The sequence below is a fragment of the Camarhynchus parvulus genome, chromosome 8 (genome assembly GCF_901933205.1).
Source record: "Camarhynchus parvulus chromosome 8, STF_HiC, whole genome shotgun sequence".
Taxonomy (NCBI): Eukaryota; Metazoa; Chordata; class Aves; order Passeriformes; family Thraupidae; genus Camarhynchus; species Camarhynchus parvulus.
This window is the reverse complement of record NC_044578.1, coordinates 1,531,028-1,551,262: the sequence shown is the minus strand read 5'-3', so window position 1 is coordinate 1,551,262 and position 20,235 is coordinate 1,531,028. Positions and strand designations below refer to the sequence as shown.

At 44.9% G+C, this 20,235-nt stretch overlaps 2 protein-coding genes across 3 annotated transcripts in view; both read left to right on the top strand.

Moving 5' to 3' along the window:
- DNAJC6 (DnaJ heat shock protein family (Hsp40) member C6) overlaps positions 1-9,232 on the top strand; it is a 41,396-nt gene extending 32,164 nt beyond the window's left edge. The window contains exons 13-19 of one of the 2 annotated variants that reach the window (XM_030953786.1): positions 596-748; positions 1,513-1,581; positions 2,197-2,331; positions 4,025-4,282; positions 4,769-4,914; positions 5,919-6,095; positions 7,006-9,232. In XM_030953786.1, coding sequence (XP_030809646.1) covers positions 596-748; positions 1,513-1,581; positions 2,197-2,331; positions 4,025-4,282; positions 4,769-4,914; positions 5,919-6,095; positions 7,006-7,107 — 1,040 coding nt within the window. In that variant the 3' untranslated portion in view covers positions 7,108-9,232. The remainder of the gene's footprint in view (positions 1-595; positions 749-1,512; positions 1,582-2,196; positions 2,332-4,024; positions 4,283-4,768; positions 4,915-5,918; positions 6,096-7,005) is intronic. The other variant, XM_030953787.1, reaches the window with a different exon arrangement.
- Positions 9,233-10,353: 1,121 nt separating this feature from the next.
- Positions 10,354-15,363, top strand: LEPROT. Its single transcript, XM_030953899.1, has 4 exons — positions 10,354-10,418; positions 10,639-10,714; positions 11,590-11,776; positions 12,978-15,363. Exons 1-4 carry the CDS (start codon positions 10,403-10,405, stop codon positions 13,092-13,094), a joined length of 396 nt encoding a protein of 131 aa, XP_030809759.1. The 5' UTR covers positions 10,354-10,402; the 3' UTR covers positions 13,095-15,363.
- Positions 15,364-20,235: the final 4,872 nt, after the last annotated feature.

The following is a 20,235-nucleotide window of genomic DNA, read 5'->3' as shown; positions in this document are numbered from 1 at the left end:
AAGAATCTGAGTGACTTCACAGGAGTTTCTTTGGGTTGAGTTTGTTGGGGTTTTACATGGAAGAAAGAAGACTGAACAAGTTGATAAAAAATGGAGTTTGAGAAGAACTGGATTTTTGTAACAAGAGATGTAGGAAAGATATCCATTATTTTCTAAAGCTGTTTCCAAAAGTCCCTTTACCCCCAACATGGATAACCTTTGCCAGCCTGGAATCATCATGAGAGGAAGCAGGAATGGCAGGAATTGCACCAGGGCAGCAACTCCAAGCTCCAGTCTGTCTGCCACCCTCTCCTGGCAGTTAAAACTCCACCTGAAGTGCCTGAGTACTTTAACACTCACTTTGCTGGCTCCAAATTCAGCCTCTCTTAGGAAACGAGAGGTGGGGTCAGTTTGTTGCCATGGCCAGACTATGGGGCTCTGTAGGTGCCCAGAATTTGGGATATTGATGCTCTACAGTTGCTCCCCCACAGTCCCAGTCTGCCTGCTCTTTGTTACCTGCAGGTATCAGATTCCCTCTCCCCACAGCATTCCCCTACCCTGAAGCACATTCCTGCTGCAAGTTCCTCATTTCGTTTCCTCAAATATGTTTTCACAGCCACTGCCTTTGATCCTTTTGGAAGCAGCCCCAAGCAAACTGGCCCAGACCTCCTGGGCTCCTTCCTTGGCTCATCAGCTGTCCCTGGGGATCCTTTCCTTCAAGCCACAAGAAGCCCTTCACCAACTGTGCACAGTGATCCCTTTCACATGGGTAAGAAAGGGGAGCCTCTTCCAGGGTGTTTAAAGAAATGTACAATGTAGCTTTGAAGTAGAAATGGAACCATTAAGTACAAACTGATGATTCCCATAAAACGACTCTAAACCACAGAAACCCCATGAAACAGGAAAGAGCTTTTTGTCTCTGGACTTAAAGTATATTCAGCATCTGAAGTGTGGTAGGATGAGCCGAGTTTTGATCAGGTCTTAGACTTAATTAATAGGCTATTTATATAAATAAAAAAGAGGCCATGAAGAATGTCTGCCCACATATTCCTGTGGTTATGAGGTCTCCTTTGAAGCAAACTACCATTAATTGCACTAAACACAGCCATATTTAGAGAAAACACACATCCTTTGGTGATTTTAGTTGCAGGCACCAGCTTTCTTTAGCTCCGGTAGTAATCCTAACCAAATTCATGGCTGAATTTGACTGAAGAGAAGGAATTTTCTTCTATTTGTTTAAAAGCTCCCTAATTTCCTCCTTCTCACCCCAAAATTTAAGGTGTAACCCTGTCTGAAGCACATTAGTCATGGATTTGTTTGTGCCTGATCATCTAACACGTGCTCCTTGGGAGTATCTCCCTGGAAGGATGGAAGGGATCTTAAAGACCATCCAGTTCCAGCCCCCTGCCATGGGGAGAGCCTCCCACGTGAGGTTCTGGGACTTTGTGGGGTCCCAGGGGCTCCTGGTGGGCACTGGGCTGTGCTGGTTTTGCTGGACTGCTTTGAGATACTGATATCACTCATTCTCTTTAGCTTCAGGCACTCCAACAGTTTCCATCCAGCCAGATGTTTCCAGTGGTTGGGACTGGCCCAACAAAGCAGGTATGTGCCATAAAATTCAGGGTGGTTAGCAAAAAGAAAAAAAAAACCTTTAAGGAGCTCTGAGAGGGGAGAGGCAGAGGGGAAATGCTGCCAGTGACTGCAAAGAACAGGTTCCCTCTAAAAATTTCTATATTAAAAAAAAAATAATCTGGGTTTGTTTCCTCAAGAGCCCAGAGCAGGACAGGTGAGGTGAGGGTGTCCAGGGGTTGTTTCATCCCATGGAGAGACATGGGAAAAGTGCTGTGCATTCCCAGGATGCCACTAAATGATTGCATGGTCCTCTCTAAACTTGGGAGAGTGTGTATGGCCTCCCAGAGTTGCTTCCTGAAGGCTTCTAGATCTTAAAATATATGCACATGTCACAATTCCTGTGGCAGTGCAGACAGTCTGGGAACATTCCTGCTGCTGTTCCTAATTGGGAGTGGGAGTGCAACAAGTCTGAGGTGGCTGAGGAGCCTGACAATGCTACACTCAGTTTTCATACCAATCTTCTAATATGTGCCTGAGCACTGGGGAAGAGCTGCACTCATATCAAACAGGAGGAAAAATGTCAAACAGAAGGAAAAATGTTCTTTTTTCTCTTACATATATTTTTTTTTTCCTTTTCTTTTTAAGGTGGTCTAGGAATGGGAAGTAAGTCTGCTGCCACCAGTCCTACAGGATCCCTCCACAGCACTCCCACTCATCAGGCTAAACCCCAAACACTGGATCCATTTGCTGATCTGGGAAGTCTTGGAGCAAGTTTAGCAGGTTTGCACCCCTTATTAAAAAAAGGGAAATAATAAATTACCAGCATTCTTTAAGAGAAATAGGCTGAGCAGCCTGGTATGTGTGGGGCCTCTCAGCCCACCTGCATGCCAGTGCTGCTGCCAGGCTTTCCCTTCTGCCTGATTCTCTGTAAACTCTCACAAATCCCTGCTTTTCCTGATCCCTGGTCAAAAAATGTGCTGGCAACGTGCAGGGAGCTCAGCAGGCTCCATGGATTGCAAAGCACAACCTCTGATAAGTCCAAACATGCTCTGGCTGAGGATGCTCTGTGTTCAAGTGCTGCTACAGGCCTGGGAGAAGAATTTGGCTCTGCAAAGCTGCTGGAGTTCTTGAGGAATTGCTTCCTTCTAGACTTGACTTGTTTTCCTGCTTTGTGAGAAAAGCTGTGGAATTGATCTGCCTCTGATTTGCAGTATTATCTAAAGATGGGGTATTTGCACCTGGCTGCAAAGCTTGACTGCTTAGAAAAGCCTTTTCCCCTTGTTTTATGTAATAAGGAAATCAGCAAACCCTCAATTCCAATGTTTAAAAGGCAGTTCTGAGAAATTATTGAAGCTTTCCTTAAAGCCCAGCATTGTCTGAGTGTGGCAAATAGATTTTCCTTGCCTTTGTTGCTGCCCTCAGCTCTTTGGGAGCCCTTGTGGTTTGGTGTGATGTTTGTTTTCCCCTTTGCGTCAGTCCCAGCATGGCTCTGGAATTTGGTTTCCCAGTTCCCTCTGCTGGATTTCAGGCTGCTCTGCAGGAGCAAAATAAAAACCATGCCAAGCCCCATGTCAGAGCCACCGAGGTCCTTTTAAAACACACATTCTGTAGGAGAGTGGTGGGGTTTAAAAACAAATGCCTTGGCATCCCCAGGATGTTTAGGCACATTTTTGTTGATCGTGAGTAAATCGAAAGCACTTCATCCAGTTTCCATGACACATTTCTGAGCTGGGAGCTGAGTGTGGATGTCAGTGTGAAATAATAAAACATTGACACTGGGTTCCTCCCACAAACACAACCAGAGCCAGAGGAGCATCCCCTAAAGCTGTGAGGTGCTGGGACACATCTCTGTGGATGGTTTTAATTGGCACAGCGTGAGGAGACACGATTCCAGCAGCACCAGCTTGGTGCTGGCACTGGCACAGGCTGCCCAGAGAGCTCCCTCATCGCTGCAGGTGCTCAAGGCCAGGCTGGATGGGGCAACCTGAGCAACCTGGCCTAGTGCAAAGTGGGATGGAACTGGATGAGCTTTAAGGTCCCTCCCAGCTTTAATCATTGTGTCACTCTGTGTTGCCACCATCCATCGCCACGGAACTGTGGCTCCTTGTTAGCTACATCCAGCTTTCCCTGTTTCCCCAAGCCACTTCCCATTCCTCAAACCCTCAAAGCCAGGTGCTGTCCCAGAAACAGCTCACAGAGCAATCTCGGGGCTAAAGGGGGGCTAAAGGCATGCTGCAAACATTCGTGGCACAGCTGAAAGCAGAAGCCTGGGGGCTTTGCTTGGATCAATTCCGCTTTGTGAGAAAAAGCTGTGGAATTGACCTGGGGTATTTGCACCTGGCTACAAAACTTGACTGCTTAGAAAAGTCTCTCCCCCTTGTTTTATGCCACGGAACACGCAGCAAACCCTCGACTCCAGAAAAGGCAGTTGTGGTTTGATTCCCACTGTGACTCCCTGTGTTGCTGTCCGCAGGTGGCCCCTCGTTTGCCAGCAAGCCGACCACGCCGACGGGCATGGCCGGGGGCTTCCCGCCGTCGCCGCAGAAACCACCGCCGCAGCCCATGGGGGGCAGCGGGTGGCAGCAGGGCACGGGCTACGGCTGGCAGGGGACACAGCCCAAGGGCCAGCCCAGCGTGCCCCACGCCTCCCCACAGAACAAACCCAACTACAACGTGAGCTTCTCGGCCACGGGGGCGCAGGGCGAGCGCGGAAAAGGAGCCGCTAATGCTGGTAAGAGCCTTGGAATTCAGTGTTCGAAGGGCTGGCTCCCTTTGGGTGTCCCTTGGTTTGCAGGTTAGGGCTACGCAAGTCTGTCACGTGGATTATTTGGTGCTTTATCCTGTCCTGGACTGAACTGTGCTATTTAGGAAGTCCTGTATTCCAAATGAGCTTCCAAAATAATCCTGGAAGTGTCCAAAGCCAGGCTGGATGCGGGTTGGAGCAACCTGGGACAGTGGAAGATGTCCCTGCCATGGGAGAGGGTTGGAACTGGAGGAACTTCAAGGTCCCTTCCAACACAAACCATTCTGGGATTCTAAAATAATAATAACAACAACTTAAAAGTAACATTAAGTAACATCTTTCATGAGAACCTGCACATTCATTAGCACTGGGAGATTGTTAATGTGATTAACCAAAGGATGTATCTTCTGTAGAAAGACAGTGTTAAGTGTACCCATGCTATGATAATAATTTCAAATCTTCTCCATTTTCAAGATTCCAAGCCAAAAGTGTCTGCAGATTTCGAAGATTTATTATCTGGTCAAGGCTTTAATGCTCACAAGGACAAGAAGGGTCCCAAAACAATAGCTGAGATGAGAAAAGAAGAAATGGCAAAGGAGATGGACCCTGAAAAACTAAAAGTAAGCAAAATTCTTGGTGATGTCCTCCCAGTCACTCAATGTCCTCAACAGATTTAAAACTCCAAGGTTACATTTCTGTCCTCAGCCAGACCACATCAACAATGGCTTGCTCAGCGTCACTGTCTGGGCTGCTGCTCTTCCACAGCACTCCCGCCCTGATTAGCAGGCACAGCTAATTGAACTAATCCTCTACCTCATTAATCCTGCCTGCTTTGGAATTCTCTCATCTCTCCTCAATAAATTGCCAAACTGCAGATCTCTTATGAAAGGGAAGGGAATTCAGTCTGTCCTGCTCTGTATGTGAAATATGAGACCACAAACTGGAATTACAGAAGGAGAGGAAAAGCTGCAGCAAAAGCCAAGCAAAGTTCTAGAAAACAGAATGATCCTCTCAAAATGTCCTGGCTTTAGCCTTGTGGAAAGGTTTTAACCTTTGGGAAGTGACAGCAACCACAATGAACACCACCATCAGCCACAACAGCTGGACAGAGGTCAGGCCATGGAGTGGGCAGGAGTTTTCCCAGCTCCCATTTTCATCCCTACAAAAGCTGTTGAGTCAGTGAAGCTCCCAGCTGATTTGGCCTTTCCAATATAATTCTCTTTGCTCTGATGCCTTTTTATTTCATTGGGGCAGCTCAGCCTGGAACTGTAAAATCTATTTATGCTTTGGTTTTCACATTTACATTTTAGCTTAGCTGAGCTTAGTTTAAGTGTGCAATTGACCTTGCTAAAGAACCAGACAGTTAAACACTGAATTTTGGCTATTCCATCAAGCATTAATAAGTCAGTGTTTTTAGCAGGGATGTTGCTCAAAGTCTGTCTTAACTTTCAAGCAGTGATATAAAAATTAATGACAACTAGACCAAGGTTTTCTGCAGGTTTTCTAAATAATGGAAGGAAATTTAAGATGTTTCTTGGGGTTGCAGCAATTCAAATGAAGAAACTTAGTCCTGGTGGAATATCTAAAGTGAGGCATAAATAGAGACTTACATTCCTTCCTGCAGGTCCTGGAGTGGATTGAAGGCAAGGAGAGGAACATCAGGGCTCTGCTGTCCACCATGCACACGGTGCTGTGGGCAGGGGAGACCAAGTGGAAGCCTGTGAGTATGGCAGACCTGGTGACCCCAGAGCAGGTGAAGAAGGTGTACAGGCGGGCTGTGCTCGTCGTTCACCCTGACAAGGTAAGGCTGGGCTGCCTCCACCTCGGGGGTCACCAAAATTGAGTATAAAGGGTTGGATGGAATCGCTGATTTATTGCTGCAAACAGCTCCGTGGAAAGTGGGAGCTCAAGATTTCTGCTGCTTTCTGGAAGTTGAGAATTCTAAACTCGTCCCTGGAAGGGTTCAAGGCCAGGCTGGAGCAACCTGGGATAGCAGAAGGTGTCCCTGCCCATGGAACCATTTAGGCTTTAAGGTCCCTCCCAGCCCAAAGCAGTCAGGGTTTTGTGAAACCACTGCCAGCCCCAAAGCTGTGCCTGGAACCTGCTGCTTCAAGCAGCAGAAATTCAGAGCTTTTGTCACCCTCACTTTGACTCAGCCATTGTGCTGCTGGACAGCAGCTCCATATCAAATTCCTGCAATGGAACCATCAGGTTGTTTGGTTGCCCAGCTCATTGTTCATGCCCTGGCTGCTGCCACTTGCTGGCCAGGGAGCAACAATTCCATCTGGGACACCCCGTGGGGAGGAGGAGGCTTCCACTTGGCAGGGAATGGGAGTCCCGAGGCTTGGGAGGATGTGGGCTGCCCAAGGTTTGCAGGAATTCTGATTTCATCCAGGAACCATGTCAGGTGGCAGTTCTTCTCCTTCCTTGCAGGTAAAATCCTCTCCAAATGCCAAGGTTATATTTATTATTTAGAAGGTGGCATTTACTATGCCCATGGGAGAGTGGTTTTTCCCTCTCTGGGGGTTGTCAGCTCTGAGGAGCAGCAAAGCCAAGAAATTCTTAAGGAAAGCAGCCCTCCAGAGTAGCTGGTTTTTGTCAAGGAAAAAGTGAAAATTCCTGGAACTGCTTGGGAATCTGCTCACGTGCCAGCTGTTGTGGTTGGGTTTGGGAGCTCTGATATCCCTCTTTTGTCTCTGTTTTCATTCCAGGCTACTGGGCAGCCATATGAACAATATGCAAAGATGATCTTTATGGAGCTGAACGATGCCTGGTCAGAATTTGAAAACCAAGGACAAAAACCCTTGTATTAGGTACTTTGTCAGCCTCCACTCCAGACCCGTGCTAGTGCTTATTTAGTCTCTTGTCACAAATGTCACAGATCAACCAAACTCTGGCCGGAAATTCACAAGTTTCAGAAAACTAAGAGCCTAATACTTATCATGAAGAACACAAGAAAGGTTTCCTAACACTTGTCTCCAGAATCCTGAGCTCAGAGGAACTCTGGCCACCTGGCTCGCCCCATCAGAGCCACAGGGTTACAGTTTCTGGTAACTTTTCTATTTCATTTTGGGTTCCAGTGGGACGAGAGAGAACACATGCTGGGAAAAGGTGGAACCGGTCTGTTTCCAACAAAGTGTAGCTGGTGAATTTCCTAACCTTTTTTGTGAGGTGTGATATGGCAACGCTTCAGTTGAGTCCAACAACTGCTGGTGAGGCCCAAACTTGGATGTATGTTATTTTTTTTCCTGGGTTTGGATCGAATTATCCACTTGAAGTGCTCAGCTGTGGTTTAGGCACACTCCTAACAGTCACCATTTGCTGCTTAATTGCTCATCTAGTGTAGTCTGGCTGAAGAGAGCCAAAGCTGAATCCTGGGCTGGGTCAGTGTGGCAGCTGCTTTTGCATTAATGCTGTGCTTCACCTCCCAGCCCCACAGTGAAATGTGCAGGCAGAGTTCCTCCAGATGCTTTGGAAGGCGAGCAACGAGTCCTTGGGTCAGCAGCCCCTTGCTGGTTTGTTAAGCAGCAGTTTTGGGGGGAAGGGAGGGTGAATCCACCTTGAATCCTTCTCCAAGTGAGGAATGAGCATGTGCTGCATTTCCCGTGGTTCTCATCAGCTGCTCGAAACCATCACAGAAATGCCAACAACTCAAAATTCTGCTGGAAAGGTTTAGAAACTTCCCAGTTTCTAGGTAGCACTTCCCCTCCTGCGGATTCAGAACTTTTCCCAGCCCACTTGTATCACCTTTATGCCTTTATCAGCTCCAGAGCGCTTGGCCAAGGCTCTCGGCAGGCTGAAACCTGTTGCAAGTTCATTTTTCAAATCATGGTGTACGAGCTGTCACACAGACATCCACAGACCAGGTCTGATCTCTGGGGTCACTCCAGTGCAAATTGATTAGCTTAAAAGTTTATATTGGACCAAAGCAGTGACATCACAAGGGAATCTCTCTGTTGCTGAAGCTGAAGCAGCTTTCCTAGCTCAAAAGAGAGTTGAAATTCAAACTTCTCCCCAAATTCTGGCGTTCTTTTGTAGAGTAACTACAGCTAGCAGTTTATTTACCAACACCTATCCGTGTTTGAGGGATACTCAGTAGATGGGCAGGAAATAATCTGTATTTACTGCCTCAGGAAAAGGTTGCCATCGGATGTGAGTCTTTAAGGCTGGTGGTTTCTCAAGACAATCCACTACTTGTTGCACTTACATTTTCAAGTGGCAAAGCTATTACTGCAAAGACAGTGTGTCAAAGTACATGGCTTTCTGTATAAAACTCATCCTTTTGTTGTACTGGTCCATTATTTACTGCCATTAACTGAAAATGTGAAACCAACACATAGGTCTCCTTTTATATAAAAGACCTTAAGATAATAGTAACAAACTGGATGTTATTTATTAATGTTTTGATCCAGTATGTGCTTGTCTTATTTAAAGAGATAACTGGAATGTGAATCATGTTCCTGTGATTTGTTGGTTTATTGTTTCTCATTCACATTTGTAGATATTGTGACCTATGCCTATATAATAAAAAGGATCTCATTACTATAACGTACTTTTTTTAATGATGAAAACCTCATTAGCTTTGTATCGAGTTTGTCATGGCACATAACTCTGGATACTCATCCATTCACAAAATACAAATCCACCATTAAACTTTACCAAAAACAAAAAATCCAACCCTCTACCCCACTTAAGCTTTGATTACTTCCATCCCTAATGTTTTTATGGATGCATGAAAGTATTAGGACGTATGTATATCCAAATAGTTAACTGAAAAAAAATCCATTCTTGTCATATCTGGTAGTGACAGAGGTTATCAATGTTCAGGTTTTCTGTTTGACTAAATTATTGTAATTTTTGTAAATACAGTATATACTCGATGAAATTGTGACTGGTCTAAAACATTTGTATATACATTAAAAAGCTCAAATTAACAAATTCAGCTATCTTTTGTGCTTGTGACCACGAGGTTCCAGTCCTAAATCTCCTGTGTGAGGGGTGGTGAGCCCTGGCTGGGTTGGTTTTGTCGCTGTCATTATCCACAGTTTGGAATTCCAGGTGCTTTACCCAAATTATTTGGGAACAACTTGGCATTGCTGTTCTCAGGCTCCTGCCTTCAGAGAACCACAGCCAAACAAGCCAGCAAACCCGAATTTTTCAAGTTTTATGGAAGCATTTAGTGGATTCAGCCTGTTTTAATAAGCCTTCTGGCTCAAAATTAAAATAATGAAAAATGGGGAAAAATATGGAGCAGTGTACATAAAAAGAGAAGGGCTGAGGAGGGAGATATCTGAAGAAAAGCAGCCTGGGGAGGATTATTGAAGATGTTGTACAAAATCTCCCTCTAAAAGGCTTTTCTTGGGACAAAAATGCTGTTATTGGGTCAAAAATGTTGGTTTTGGGGCAAAAATGCTGTTCTTGGGGCAAAAAGCTTCCTCTTGGGACAAAAAGATCATTATCGGGGCAAAAAGGCCATCGCTGAATTAATAAGGCTGTTTCGGGTAAAAAGGCCATTGTTGGGGCAAAAAGGCTTCTCTTGGGTCAAAGATGGGAGCGCGAATGCATGATCTCAAAAATTCCAAGGCTTGAAAAACACGGCTTTAAAGAAAGCTGTGCCTTTCTTTGTGTGGGTTGACAGAAAGGTGGATGATGTAGGCCCTGAGGTGGCCCTGCCTGAGGCAAACGGGCCGGCTCCATTTTTTGGGGTGAAAACAGAGGTTTTCAGGAGTACCCACAAAACGGCAGCACCTGAGGGGCGGGGACTCTTTAAAGCGATGTTTACGGATTCAAATCCCCACAAATATACATTTGTACAAATATACTTTCCTTACGCACAGATACGAATTTAGCGCACGCACATACACATTTTTTACCCTCATACAGGGGTTATATACGAGAACAAACCCGTTTTTCTGAGAGGTTGACGCGCGCTAAACCCCACCCGGGCCCGTCCCCTCAGGACGCCCCGCCCCCTGTCGTGAGCGCGGGCGTGGCGGGAAAAGGCGCTCCCGCCCACCGCCCACCCTTTTAAAGGCTCGGTCACGTGACGCGCGGGAAAAGGGGCGTGGCCAGAAGGCGGAAGTCGCGCGGTGCCAACGGAGCCCGGACATGGCGGGCGTGAAAGGTACCGGGGGCTCCCTCATGAGGGAGCGCGCCCCGGGCAGCGCCTCACGCGGGGGCGGGCGGCCGGGAGAGGCGGGGAGGGATGCCCGGCACCGGGGGAGGTGGTACCGGGCCCTCGCCGAGGGATGCCCGGCCCGCAGTGAGGCGGTTGCGGGTGCCCCGGGAGGGATGCCCGGTGCCCCACGGGCCGGTGCCTCACCGCCCGCCTTGTGCCGTTGCAGCTCTCGTGGCCCTGTCCTTCAGCGGAGCCATCGGGCTGACGTTCCTCATGCTGGGCTGCGCCCTGGAGTACTACGGGTGAGCGGGCCCGCGCCCTTCGCAAAGCTTCTCCTGGTTCAAATGCATTAAAGAAAGCGTTTATTATTTATTGGGGCTCTTTGGCTCGTCCCGCAGCCCCCCGCCGCCAGGCTCTTGGCACGTGGCGCTTTGTTGTGATTAAACATCACTTCCTAAGGCGGTATTTGCATTTGCATTAAAATAAAAACGCTGCAAACAGCCCTGTGCTGCCTCAGGGAAAGCGGTGCCACCTTGCTTTGTAATCTCACACCAACATTTGCCTTAATTTCCTGTTTCTTTGAGCAATCCTCCCACAAAGTTTCTGTTTGGGATGTCGCCACCCATGGCAGGGGCTGGAGCTGGGTGAGCTTTGGGTTCCCTTCCAGCCCAGACTGTTCTGTAATTCCGCGATTCTGTGTCTGTAAAACACTTTACGAACTCGCAGGAGGCTCCTGAGAGCTGTGACACAGAGGAGATGTGAGGGTGTGCCTGCTCCATCCCTGTAACTTGTAATTCTGTGTCTGCAAAACACTTTAGAAACTCGCAGGAGGCTCCTGAGAGCTGTGACACAGAGATGGGAGGGTGTGCCTGCTTCATCCCTGTAATTTGGGAATGCTGCTTCTGTCCTGCTCCAGTGCATTTCCTGCTCCCTCTGTGCTCAGAGCTGAATCAGCAAAATGATTCAAACCGAAAATAAGGGAACCCTTGCTCGTGTGAGAGGCTGCATGCTGCTCTGTCAGTGCAGGGAGAAGCAGGTGGAATTGCCCCATTTCGGGTGCAGTCTTCTGATCAATCCACTTTTCAAGGCAAAAAGCAGCATTAGGAGTTTGGCACCAGCTTTCTGACTGAAGTACCTCTTTTAACTGCTGGCCCATTTGTTCTCTCCCCTTCCCCAGTGTGTACTGGCCCCTGTTTGTGTTGATCTTTTACTTCATCTGCCCCATTCCCCACTTCATTGCCAAGAGGGTGGGTGATGACAGCGATGCAGCCAGCAGTGCCTGCAGGGAGCTGGCCTATTTCTTCACCACGGGAATTGTTGTCTCTGCCTTTGGACTTCCCATCATCCTTGCACGGGTGGAAGCAGTAAGTCCTTGCTGATTCTTCTTCTCAGGCCCCACTTGCTGGGTACCAAATTCAACCCTGCTTTTGTTTCATGACTCTGCTGTCTCCAGGTGACAATAATCCACTGAAATTTGCCTTTTTGAGCTGAAAAAAAGAACTCACATGACTGAGAAGTTTGTAGCTGGTGTTTTTCCCCCTCCAGCCTTGTTTTGGCCAACACAAGATAACATCTCCTCCTGCACCTCATGCCTCTGTCTCATGACCCTTTGCATCACTTCCAGCTCCAGCTTCCTTATTTTTCTCTTGGAATTCCTGCTTTCTCCACTTAGGATGCTGCAAACCTGGAGGCTGGGGAGCGTTGGGAGTTAAAGGATAAAAGGCCAAACTTCCAGAGCTGCCCTTGTGGCTCTCAGAGCATTTCCCAAGTTTGGCCCCTCAGAACCTGAGGAAACGCTGCCTAAATTCTTTCCTCTTTGCTTTCTGCTCCCCAGTGCTGAGATTTTGGTCACATTTGTCTGAAAGGCAAAGAATTCCCCCAGTCCCAGTGATTTTCTGAGTCCTGTTGGTTTCCCTTTCACTTTCACTCCTTTAAATGTTGTGTACTTGCTCTGAATTTGTTTACACAATAAATACATTTATAAATGCATTTATCAATGTTGTGTACTTGCTGTGAATTTATTTGCAATGCCCAGTTCCCCTGATATTTTGATTTTGGAGGTGGGGCCTGGCAGCAGCAGAACAACCACGAGAGGGAACTCTCAGTCGTGTGTTTTGAGAGTAAATGTTCCTTATTTAAGTAAATTACTCCTGCAGCTCATGAATAAAAAAAAAGCTGTTTACTTTTAAATCCACATTTTCCATGCCTGTGACTTCTTTAAAAGGAGATATTTTGATTTTGTTGCTTGGCAATGAAAGGAGAGCACTAATTTCACCAACTTTCTCTCTGATTTAGGTGTGTTTTAATGATTTGGAAGGCAAGTCATCATTTTCTTCTAAATCCTAGCAGTAGCTTGGCTGAAGTGTTTATTAGTGATACAAGTGGCTGCTAATTGAATAATTAGTCACACAAATTGAGTTCTTTATTCTTTGCCTGTTCTGCTTTTAGCACCTCTCTGTAGTATTTTGATTTTTTTAGTGTTTTAGCTGATCTAATGCATAGAAATAACTGCCCTGAGCATCTTTTCCAAGAACTGCTTTGATTGTTCCATTTCTTGCATTTCAGATCAAATGGGGAGCCTGTGGCCTGGTGCTGGCTGGCAATGCAGTCATTTTCCTGACCATTTTAGGCTTTTTCCTTGTCTTTGGCAGAGGAGATGACTTCAGCTGGGAGCAGTGGTAGGAGCTTGCTGTGGTGCTGGTAATTTTCAATATTTCACAGCTTTTCCCCCTGTTCTGTGTGTATGTCTAGATATTCTAATGTGTATGGCTTTACATTATCATGTAATAATTTGCTTTTTTAAATGCACTTCAGCCAAAGGGAGGGTGATGACAGTTGGCTTGAAGTAGTCACTAAAATGGGGGATTATTATGAATTTATCCTTGAAGAAGTTTACAAAACAGAAGCAGTTTTACCCATTTCTCACTGTATTTGCCTTGATTTTTGGTTTATTGCAGTGTCATTGAGCCACTGGTCACTACTCCTGTTGGGTTTTTAACCATATAATCAAAGAATAATATGAAGATTATCCTAATTGGGATTGTTCAACTTGGTCAATCTTTCTGCTTTAATTAGGATCAGTTATTATTTCATTTACATCTCATTAATTGCAATTTGAGAAAAACTGTAATTTTTCTTAATGATAATAAAGGCAAACATAAGTGATGCCAACCCTTGTTGCCTAAGGAAAGCAAAAGAAAATAACCCTGGTTAAAAACCCTTCCACTTATGTTTGTTTAAAGATCATTTTTCTCCCCACAAAGATATTTTCTGTCCCCATTTAGTTTAAAAAATTTGGGGAATAACATATTTTAATGCATCTTAAAGCTGACATGACTTCTATGAAGGTTCACAAAAGGAGAAACTACCCTCAGGACACTTAAATCACATTTTAATGTTCAACTCTATGTTTTTATGGGTGTGAATAGCAAGGAATGGAGTGTTCTGCTGGGTAGGATTTCTTATTTCCTCCTTGCTTTTAAAACACCCTTCTTCAGCTCCTGTTATTTGTCTGGAAGAAGGTTGTTATTGCATTAAAACACTATATTTTTAACAGCATTATCCTAGTAAACATTCACATAATCACACTTAAAAAATAATTTTATTACTTTAGTTGTGTAACAATAGAGGGAATGGTCAGTAATTAATTACTGCTAAAGAGGAATTAACATTAAAGGACAGTTTATTTCTGGATGTTAATGCTCCATCCAAGACATAGCAGGATAAACTTACCAAAATCCTGGGAATAACAAATTATCTGAGTGTCTTCTTCCTGCTTTTGATGAAGTCTGTTGGAACTGGGAAAATTACTTGTTTTGGTGATAAACCAAAATTTTCAGATGAAACATCATTTCCATGTTTAAATCCTGCTGTGATTTTAAAGAAGATGCCTTTTTTCCCCTACACAGTGGCATTTTTCACTCAATAATGGAGAAAAACAGTGAAATAAAACCCAGTCAGTGCCTGATGGTAAATTCCTAATGCCATTGCTAAAAGTTCCATTTAACTCCTCTTGGATTGGGGCTGGCTTCTGGAAAGCTTTTACTCCATTTATGTACCAAAGGCTGAGATAGAAATCTACAAAACTACTTCATTACTGATGGAGTTTAGGGGAGGAAAAGCAGCTGAGGTTGAATTTTTCCTGGAAATAAATCATTCTGTAGTGTGTGACAGGAGCAGTGAACAAGGACAATCTAAAGGGACCAGGAGGACCAGAAAATGCTGTTTTAAATTGCTTTTTGCCAAATTTTTCCATTGTACTGTATCCCCTTTGGGCTGTGGTTGGTGGGGACCTCATGGGTGGTGAGTGGAGAAGGTCAATGCTTTTTTTATTATTGTTTTTATTATTTGTATTATTATTTGGAAGTAGCTACGTGCACTAATCCCTAATGTGAATTTCATGCAGTTTTCACATGGACTTTACAATTAGAATTGTGTTGAAATCATGGAGATCTTCCTTAACCTCTGTAAAGTAAATTTACTTTGTTATCAAATATGGTAAAAAATAATATTTCAGTGGGTTTTTTTCTCCAGAGCTCCACTCCCACTGAGCTCTGTACTGGGAATTCTGTCCCATCCCTGCAGTGGGAATTTATTGTGCTTTCTCTGGATTGGTTTTCCTGTGTGGAAGTGAATACTGTGTATCCAAAGTGCCTTAATTTCCACACAAGGCTGATTTTTGTGACTGCACCTCCATGGCAAGATCAGTGTTCCATGATCAGCTGGAAATCTGTGGCTGCATCTCCCAAAGCTTCCTTGCCGGCCCATCCTGTCTCCTGTTGTTGGGAATGCAGCTTTTTTACCTTTTGTAAACAGTTTTTTATGATTGCCATGTCCCTGACATCATCAAGTATTAAAACACGGACATTCAAATATATTCTACTTTTCTTTCCAAGTTGCCTACTAAACCTGACCTTTGGAATTGTCTAATAAACATTATCTGATGCTTAAAGATTTGTCTGTCTGTAACTTCAAGGGGTGACAGCAGACAGGTGTGAGGGGGAAGGTAAAACATGTCCAGTGCTGCATTCCTGGTGTGCAATGGGCAATTCCAGGAGCCATGGAAGTGGAATTCATGTAGAATGTGTTGGAAAGGTAAAGGATCATGGTTTATTTCTTGTGTTTGTGGTGAATTTGGGAGGTTTTTAAAGCATTCCATAAAAAAGATGGGATGTAAAGTATTGCTTGAGCTTTTCCCTTTCTTCCAGGGAGTCTGGATGAAATGCATTCTCTGCCAGCAGGGCAGGGATGCAGGGGGCATCAGAGCTCTCCTTCTCTTCCAGGTAATTTCTGCTATTAAAGTGATGAAAATATTAAAGTGGGGAATTCTGATCTCCCCAGAGCTTGGGAAAGTGGAGTTACTGAATCCCCCACAGTGAGGAGGAGTTTGTGGGGTCCTCTGGGAGAGCTTCATCTTCACAGCAGTGCCCTGAGTGCAGGGCTCTGGAGAGGGTGAGTGTGGGTCAGATCTGTGCACAGGGAGTGGTTGGGAATGCTGCTCACCTTTGCAGGGTCCCTTCAGCTCCAGGCTTGGTGCTGAGCTCCCTGTTTTAGCCTGCTGCTGGATTTGGGGTGTTGTCTCTGTGGGGTAACTTGGATTTCCTATCCCTCCCACTCCTGTTTTTCTTCAGTTATTCCCTGTCACATCCACTGGGATGGGTTAGAATAAAACCAGCACAGGGGGTGCTGGTCCCAGTCTGGCACTGGTTTTGTGGGTTCTTCAATCCTCTCAGAAGCTGGTAACCTTCCTGAGCAGTTGTTATGACCCTGGGTAACTTTCCTAAAACCTTTGAACAGCCTTTAATCCCATAAAATGAGTGTAAACTTGTTACACCAGGGTGATACAAACAGAGTGTCCTGGTAAAACGCATTTCAAATTGTGGAGACAAACTGCAAGGGATGGAAAGCTCTAAAATGAGTTTTATAACCCTGATCTCAATTCTTAACACAGCAGGACTTTTCAGATCCTGTCTGTTTGCTCTGCAGGGATTGTTTTGGGCTCTGGTAAAGGATGGACAGACTCTCTCATTAAGCTGGGTGCTCACCAGGTACTAATGAGCCATTGGTTTGTTTAAGTGGCCCCTGCAAACACAGGACCAGTTCCTACTGCAGGGCTTTCCAGGGAAAATCTGATAGAATGGGTGAGGAAGCATTTGCTGCTGAATTGGGATCAAATGTTAAAGATCAGCTGGAGACATTTTCTCAAAAGGCCTGTTCTGTATTTATCTTGTTTTATTGCTTTGCATTTGCCCTTTATTTTGAGGTTTGCTTCAGCTGTTTCTGGGTTATATTAAAAATGGGTTACAGGTGTTTATTCCCCATGACCAGTATTTATTTTTTTAATGGAATTATTATTTTTTTATAGAATAGTTCTAGATTGTAACAAATATTCTGGGTATTTATCTTTCAAATGGACTGGTTGGTCTCTGCTTCCTCTCCCACCCCATGTCTGCCTGTGCAGGAGATTGCACACTTGGAGTTCCTTCTGCCCACTTCTGCTGGGGACACAACAGGCATTATAAAAACACCCCTCTTTTCCCTCAGGAAACTCCTAGGGAACAGGTGGAAGATTGTTTTCCAAGTGAGACTCAACCCGTGGCTTTCTTTAATACAGTAATTTAGATGTAGTGAACATAACTGTGCAAAATGGCACATAATATTAATAACAAATACACATAATGTTAATAATAAATACACATTATACATGGTAATTACCCTTCTGCTGCAGTTTTGCATTCAGGGAAGACTTCTGTGAAATGAATATAAGAGGAATTTCCACTCAGCCCAGGTGTGGGGATCTGAACCCCTAATATTTTTTAGCTCTTTGCCTGCCCCCAGCCAAACTGGTGGAAATTCCCTGGTGGAAAGTGCCTGTGTTACATTGTCACATATTTTCAGTTGCACATTTTCTTGGGGAATGCTGAGAAAATGAATTTGCTCACTATTGTGGAGTTAGAAAAAACCAAAGCAGAAATGATAATTCAGGCTGGAGTTTTACATTACTTGAAACCGTTAAAAGGAGAAGAATTCTGAGGTACAAACAGCAATGTTGGTGTCTCTAGTAAGTCCAGGGGGTCATTTCAGGTTATCAATACCTTTGAATTTTGATGTATCGCTGCTTGGAGCTTCGTTTCCAATGCCCTGACTGTGCTGCTTTCCTTTTCTTGGTCCATGGCAATAAATGGCAGATGCTGCCTGGGTGGTTTTGGGCATTTGGGGACAAGTTGAAGGGTGTTTAAAGTGCCTTTGAAAGCTGTACTTGGAATAAGAGGATTGAGGGTGACATTTGTGTGTTTTGCTTACCCTCTGTTGGGACTCTTTAATCTGGGGTTGGGATTTTGCTGCTCAGCTATTTCCCAGTGTAACAGGAGCCTTTGTTCCCAGTTCTCCATCTTTAAAGGGGGAAACAAAGGCTGCAATAGTTGTCACTTTCTGGCTGCTGATCAAGCTGTCCCTTGGGAAGTTGATGGGAATTTGGGATCAGAGGGATGAGAGCCTGACCCAGCTGGGCTGGTGACCCCTCCCATGTGAGTGGAGTCACTGTCCCTTGGCTGAGGGGCTGGCATTCCTGCCTGTGCCTCACAGGAGTGGGGTGTTGGATCCACAAATCCCTGCCTCAGACACAGGGAGAGGATTTGCCAGCTTGTCCTTGTTCCTAGAACACAGCTGAGTGTCACAGTGTGGCAGGTTTTTATCACCACATAAATGATGTCTTAAACAGCTCCAGGATGATAAAACCATTTCTCATATTAAAAAAATCCCCAAAGAAAACTCTGTTCAATTTTAACAGATTAAGAAATGCAGAATATTTCTCCTGCATACAGAAATACATTTTATCTTTGGAATCAGATGACACAAACTAATTTAACCAGTCCAGAGTATTCTGGGTTTCCTTTCCATTCCTTTAAAGACTGCATTCCTAACAAATATTTTGCTGCTTAATTAAAATCTACAGCAGAAAATAAATCAGTGTTCATGGATCTCTTAAGAGCCAGCCAGTCCTTAGACACAATTTCCAAATGCCCAGCCTTTGTCTGGAAGTCTCAGAGGTGAGGAAGTTAATTAGGATGCAGCCAATCTCCTCAATTAGGATTGGGATTATTCACCTCCCTTTGGACACCTGAGGATAATCACAGGTATCTCTGTTTCTCTGCTCTTTCACAGGGGTGGATTTGTCATATTTGGAAGGTTTTTAATGTCAGAACAATTGTTATGAAATACAAACCTTTCATCACTGCTACTAATCTTTGAAAAGAAATGTGTTTGTTGTACTGTGTGATGGTTTGAGATGGTTGCTCAAGCTTTGTGGGCTGTGAGGTATTTTTAAAGTGTGGCCTTTGGTTTGGTGTGAAAAATTGCCCAATTAACTTAGTTTTATTCTCATCTTCATGTTGAGGCAGTGACGCTTCTGACAAGTGATGGAAGTCACAGTGAATGACAGCACTGCTCCCTTTTCCTTTAGTGATGGGAAGAATTAAAACAGAAATAAAGTCATTTTGGGGGAATAATTTCTAAATAGATCACAAACTTTTGGATTCTTTGCAGAATTTTAAGTAGATCAAAGGGCAAAACCAATTTTCTGCCACCTCTCTGACATTGAAGTGCTTCTATTGCCCACGACTCTTCAGTTTTGTGTGAGGTGCTCCAAGTTCCTGCAATAATTATATTTGCTGCTCTGTAATGGGCAGGTAATGAGGTAAACTCATTTTGAGGGTCAGTCAACACCTGATTTCCTGTAGCACTTTTAGTAATCTCATTAAATGAATAGTAGCTAACTTTTAAATGGCAGTAATAGGTCATTCCTTAGGGCTGTATTTTTATTTGGAGACTGAGTGTGGCAGCAGGGTTTGGTCCCATTTAAACCTCAAAACTCCTGCCCCAAAATGAAACCTTTTGAAATTAGTGTTATTAATCAAGTTTAATAGTCAATTTTATCTCTTATTAACCCACGTACAAAGAAATAGCAGTGGTGATGTGGAGGGAAGGAGCTGCTGTTGGACTGGGATGATTCAGGGGTGCTCAGATATCCTGCAGCCAGCTCCAGGTTGGAATGAAATAAATAAATTAAATAAATGTGACCTTTCTGAAGGGAAAACCTGTCTGCACTGAATAATCAAATCAGATTTGTGTTTGGCAGCCTTCAAGGGAGGCCTTTTGCCACAAATACCTGATCAATAAGGGAAAGTTTGGAGATGTAGAGTGTCTCTAAAAGTCCAAAAATGACATTTTAAATGTGCAGGGCCTGGGGTGTGAGTGGAGGCTGGAGTGGGTTGTGGGTTTGCATATTCTGCTCTTGCCTGGTGTGGTGTGGACAGCTCTGGGTGTGGAATTCCTGTCTGATTCCCTTGGAATTCTGCTTTTTGGGGAGCTCCTTGCCAAGTGTGGGAGAGCTGATCCCTGCCCTGCTCATCCCCACTCCTCCAGCCCCAGCAGTGCCTTGGCCTCTCCCTCCTCCTGCAGGAGCCCCTGGCAAGGGCTGGTGGTGATGCCCCAGGTTTGGCTTTTCTATTTTTCACATTCTGTGCTGCTTTAGTGTGTGGGTCTGGGCTTCACATGAGGGGATGCTGAGCTCTGTGCACAGAGCAGGGAGACAAAACAATTCCTGCTCCAGCTGGGCACCAAGGACAAATGATCCAAATCTCAGCCCCTGGAGCACAAACACCGTGGGCTGGAGAGAGAAAAACAAGCAGGGTGGGACTGCAGGGGCTAAAGCTGGAATGGGACAATGAACTGCAAGGTGCAAATGGAGCAGAACTGATCCCAGTGACAGAGCCCGTGCCCGCTCGTGCATTTTGGGGCCATTTTGGTTCATCTTGGGTGCAGC

Excerpts from the sequence above, each read along its gene's own strand:
- LEPROT (XM_030953899.1), top strand. Across the intron at positions 10,715-11,589 it reads TGCGCCCTGGAGTACTACGG|TGTGTACTGGCCCCTGTTTG; the intron begins GTGAGCGGGCCC and ends CCCCTTCCCCAG. Across the intron at positions 11,777-12,977 it reads TCCTTGCACGGGTGGAAGCA|ATCAAATGGGGAGCCTGTGG; the intron begins GTAAGTCCTTGC and ends CTTGCATTTCAG.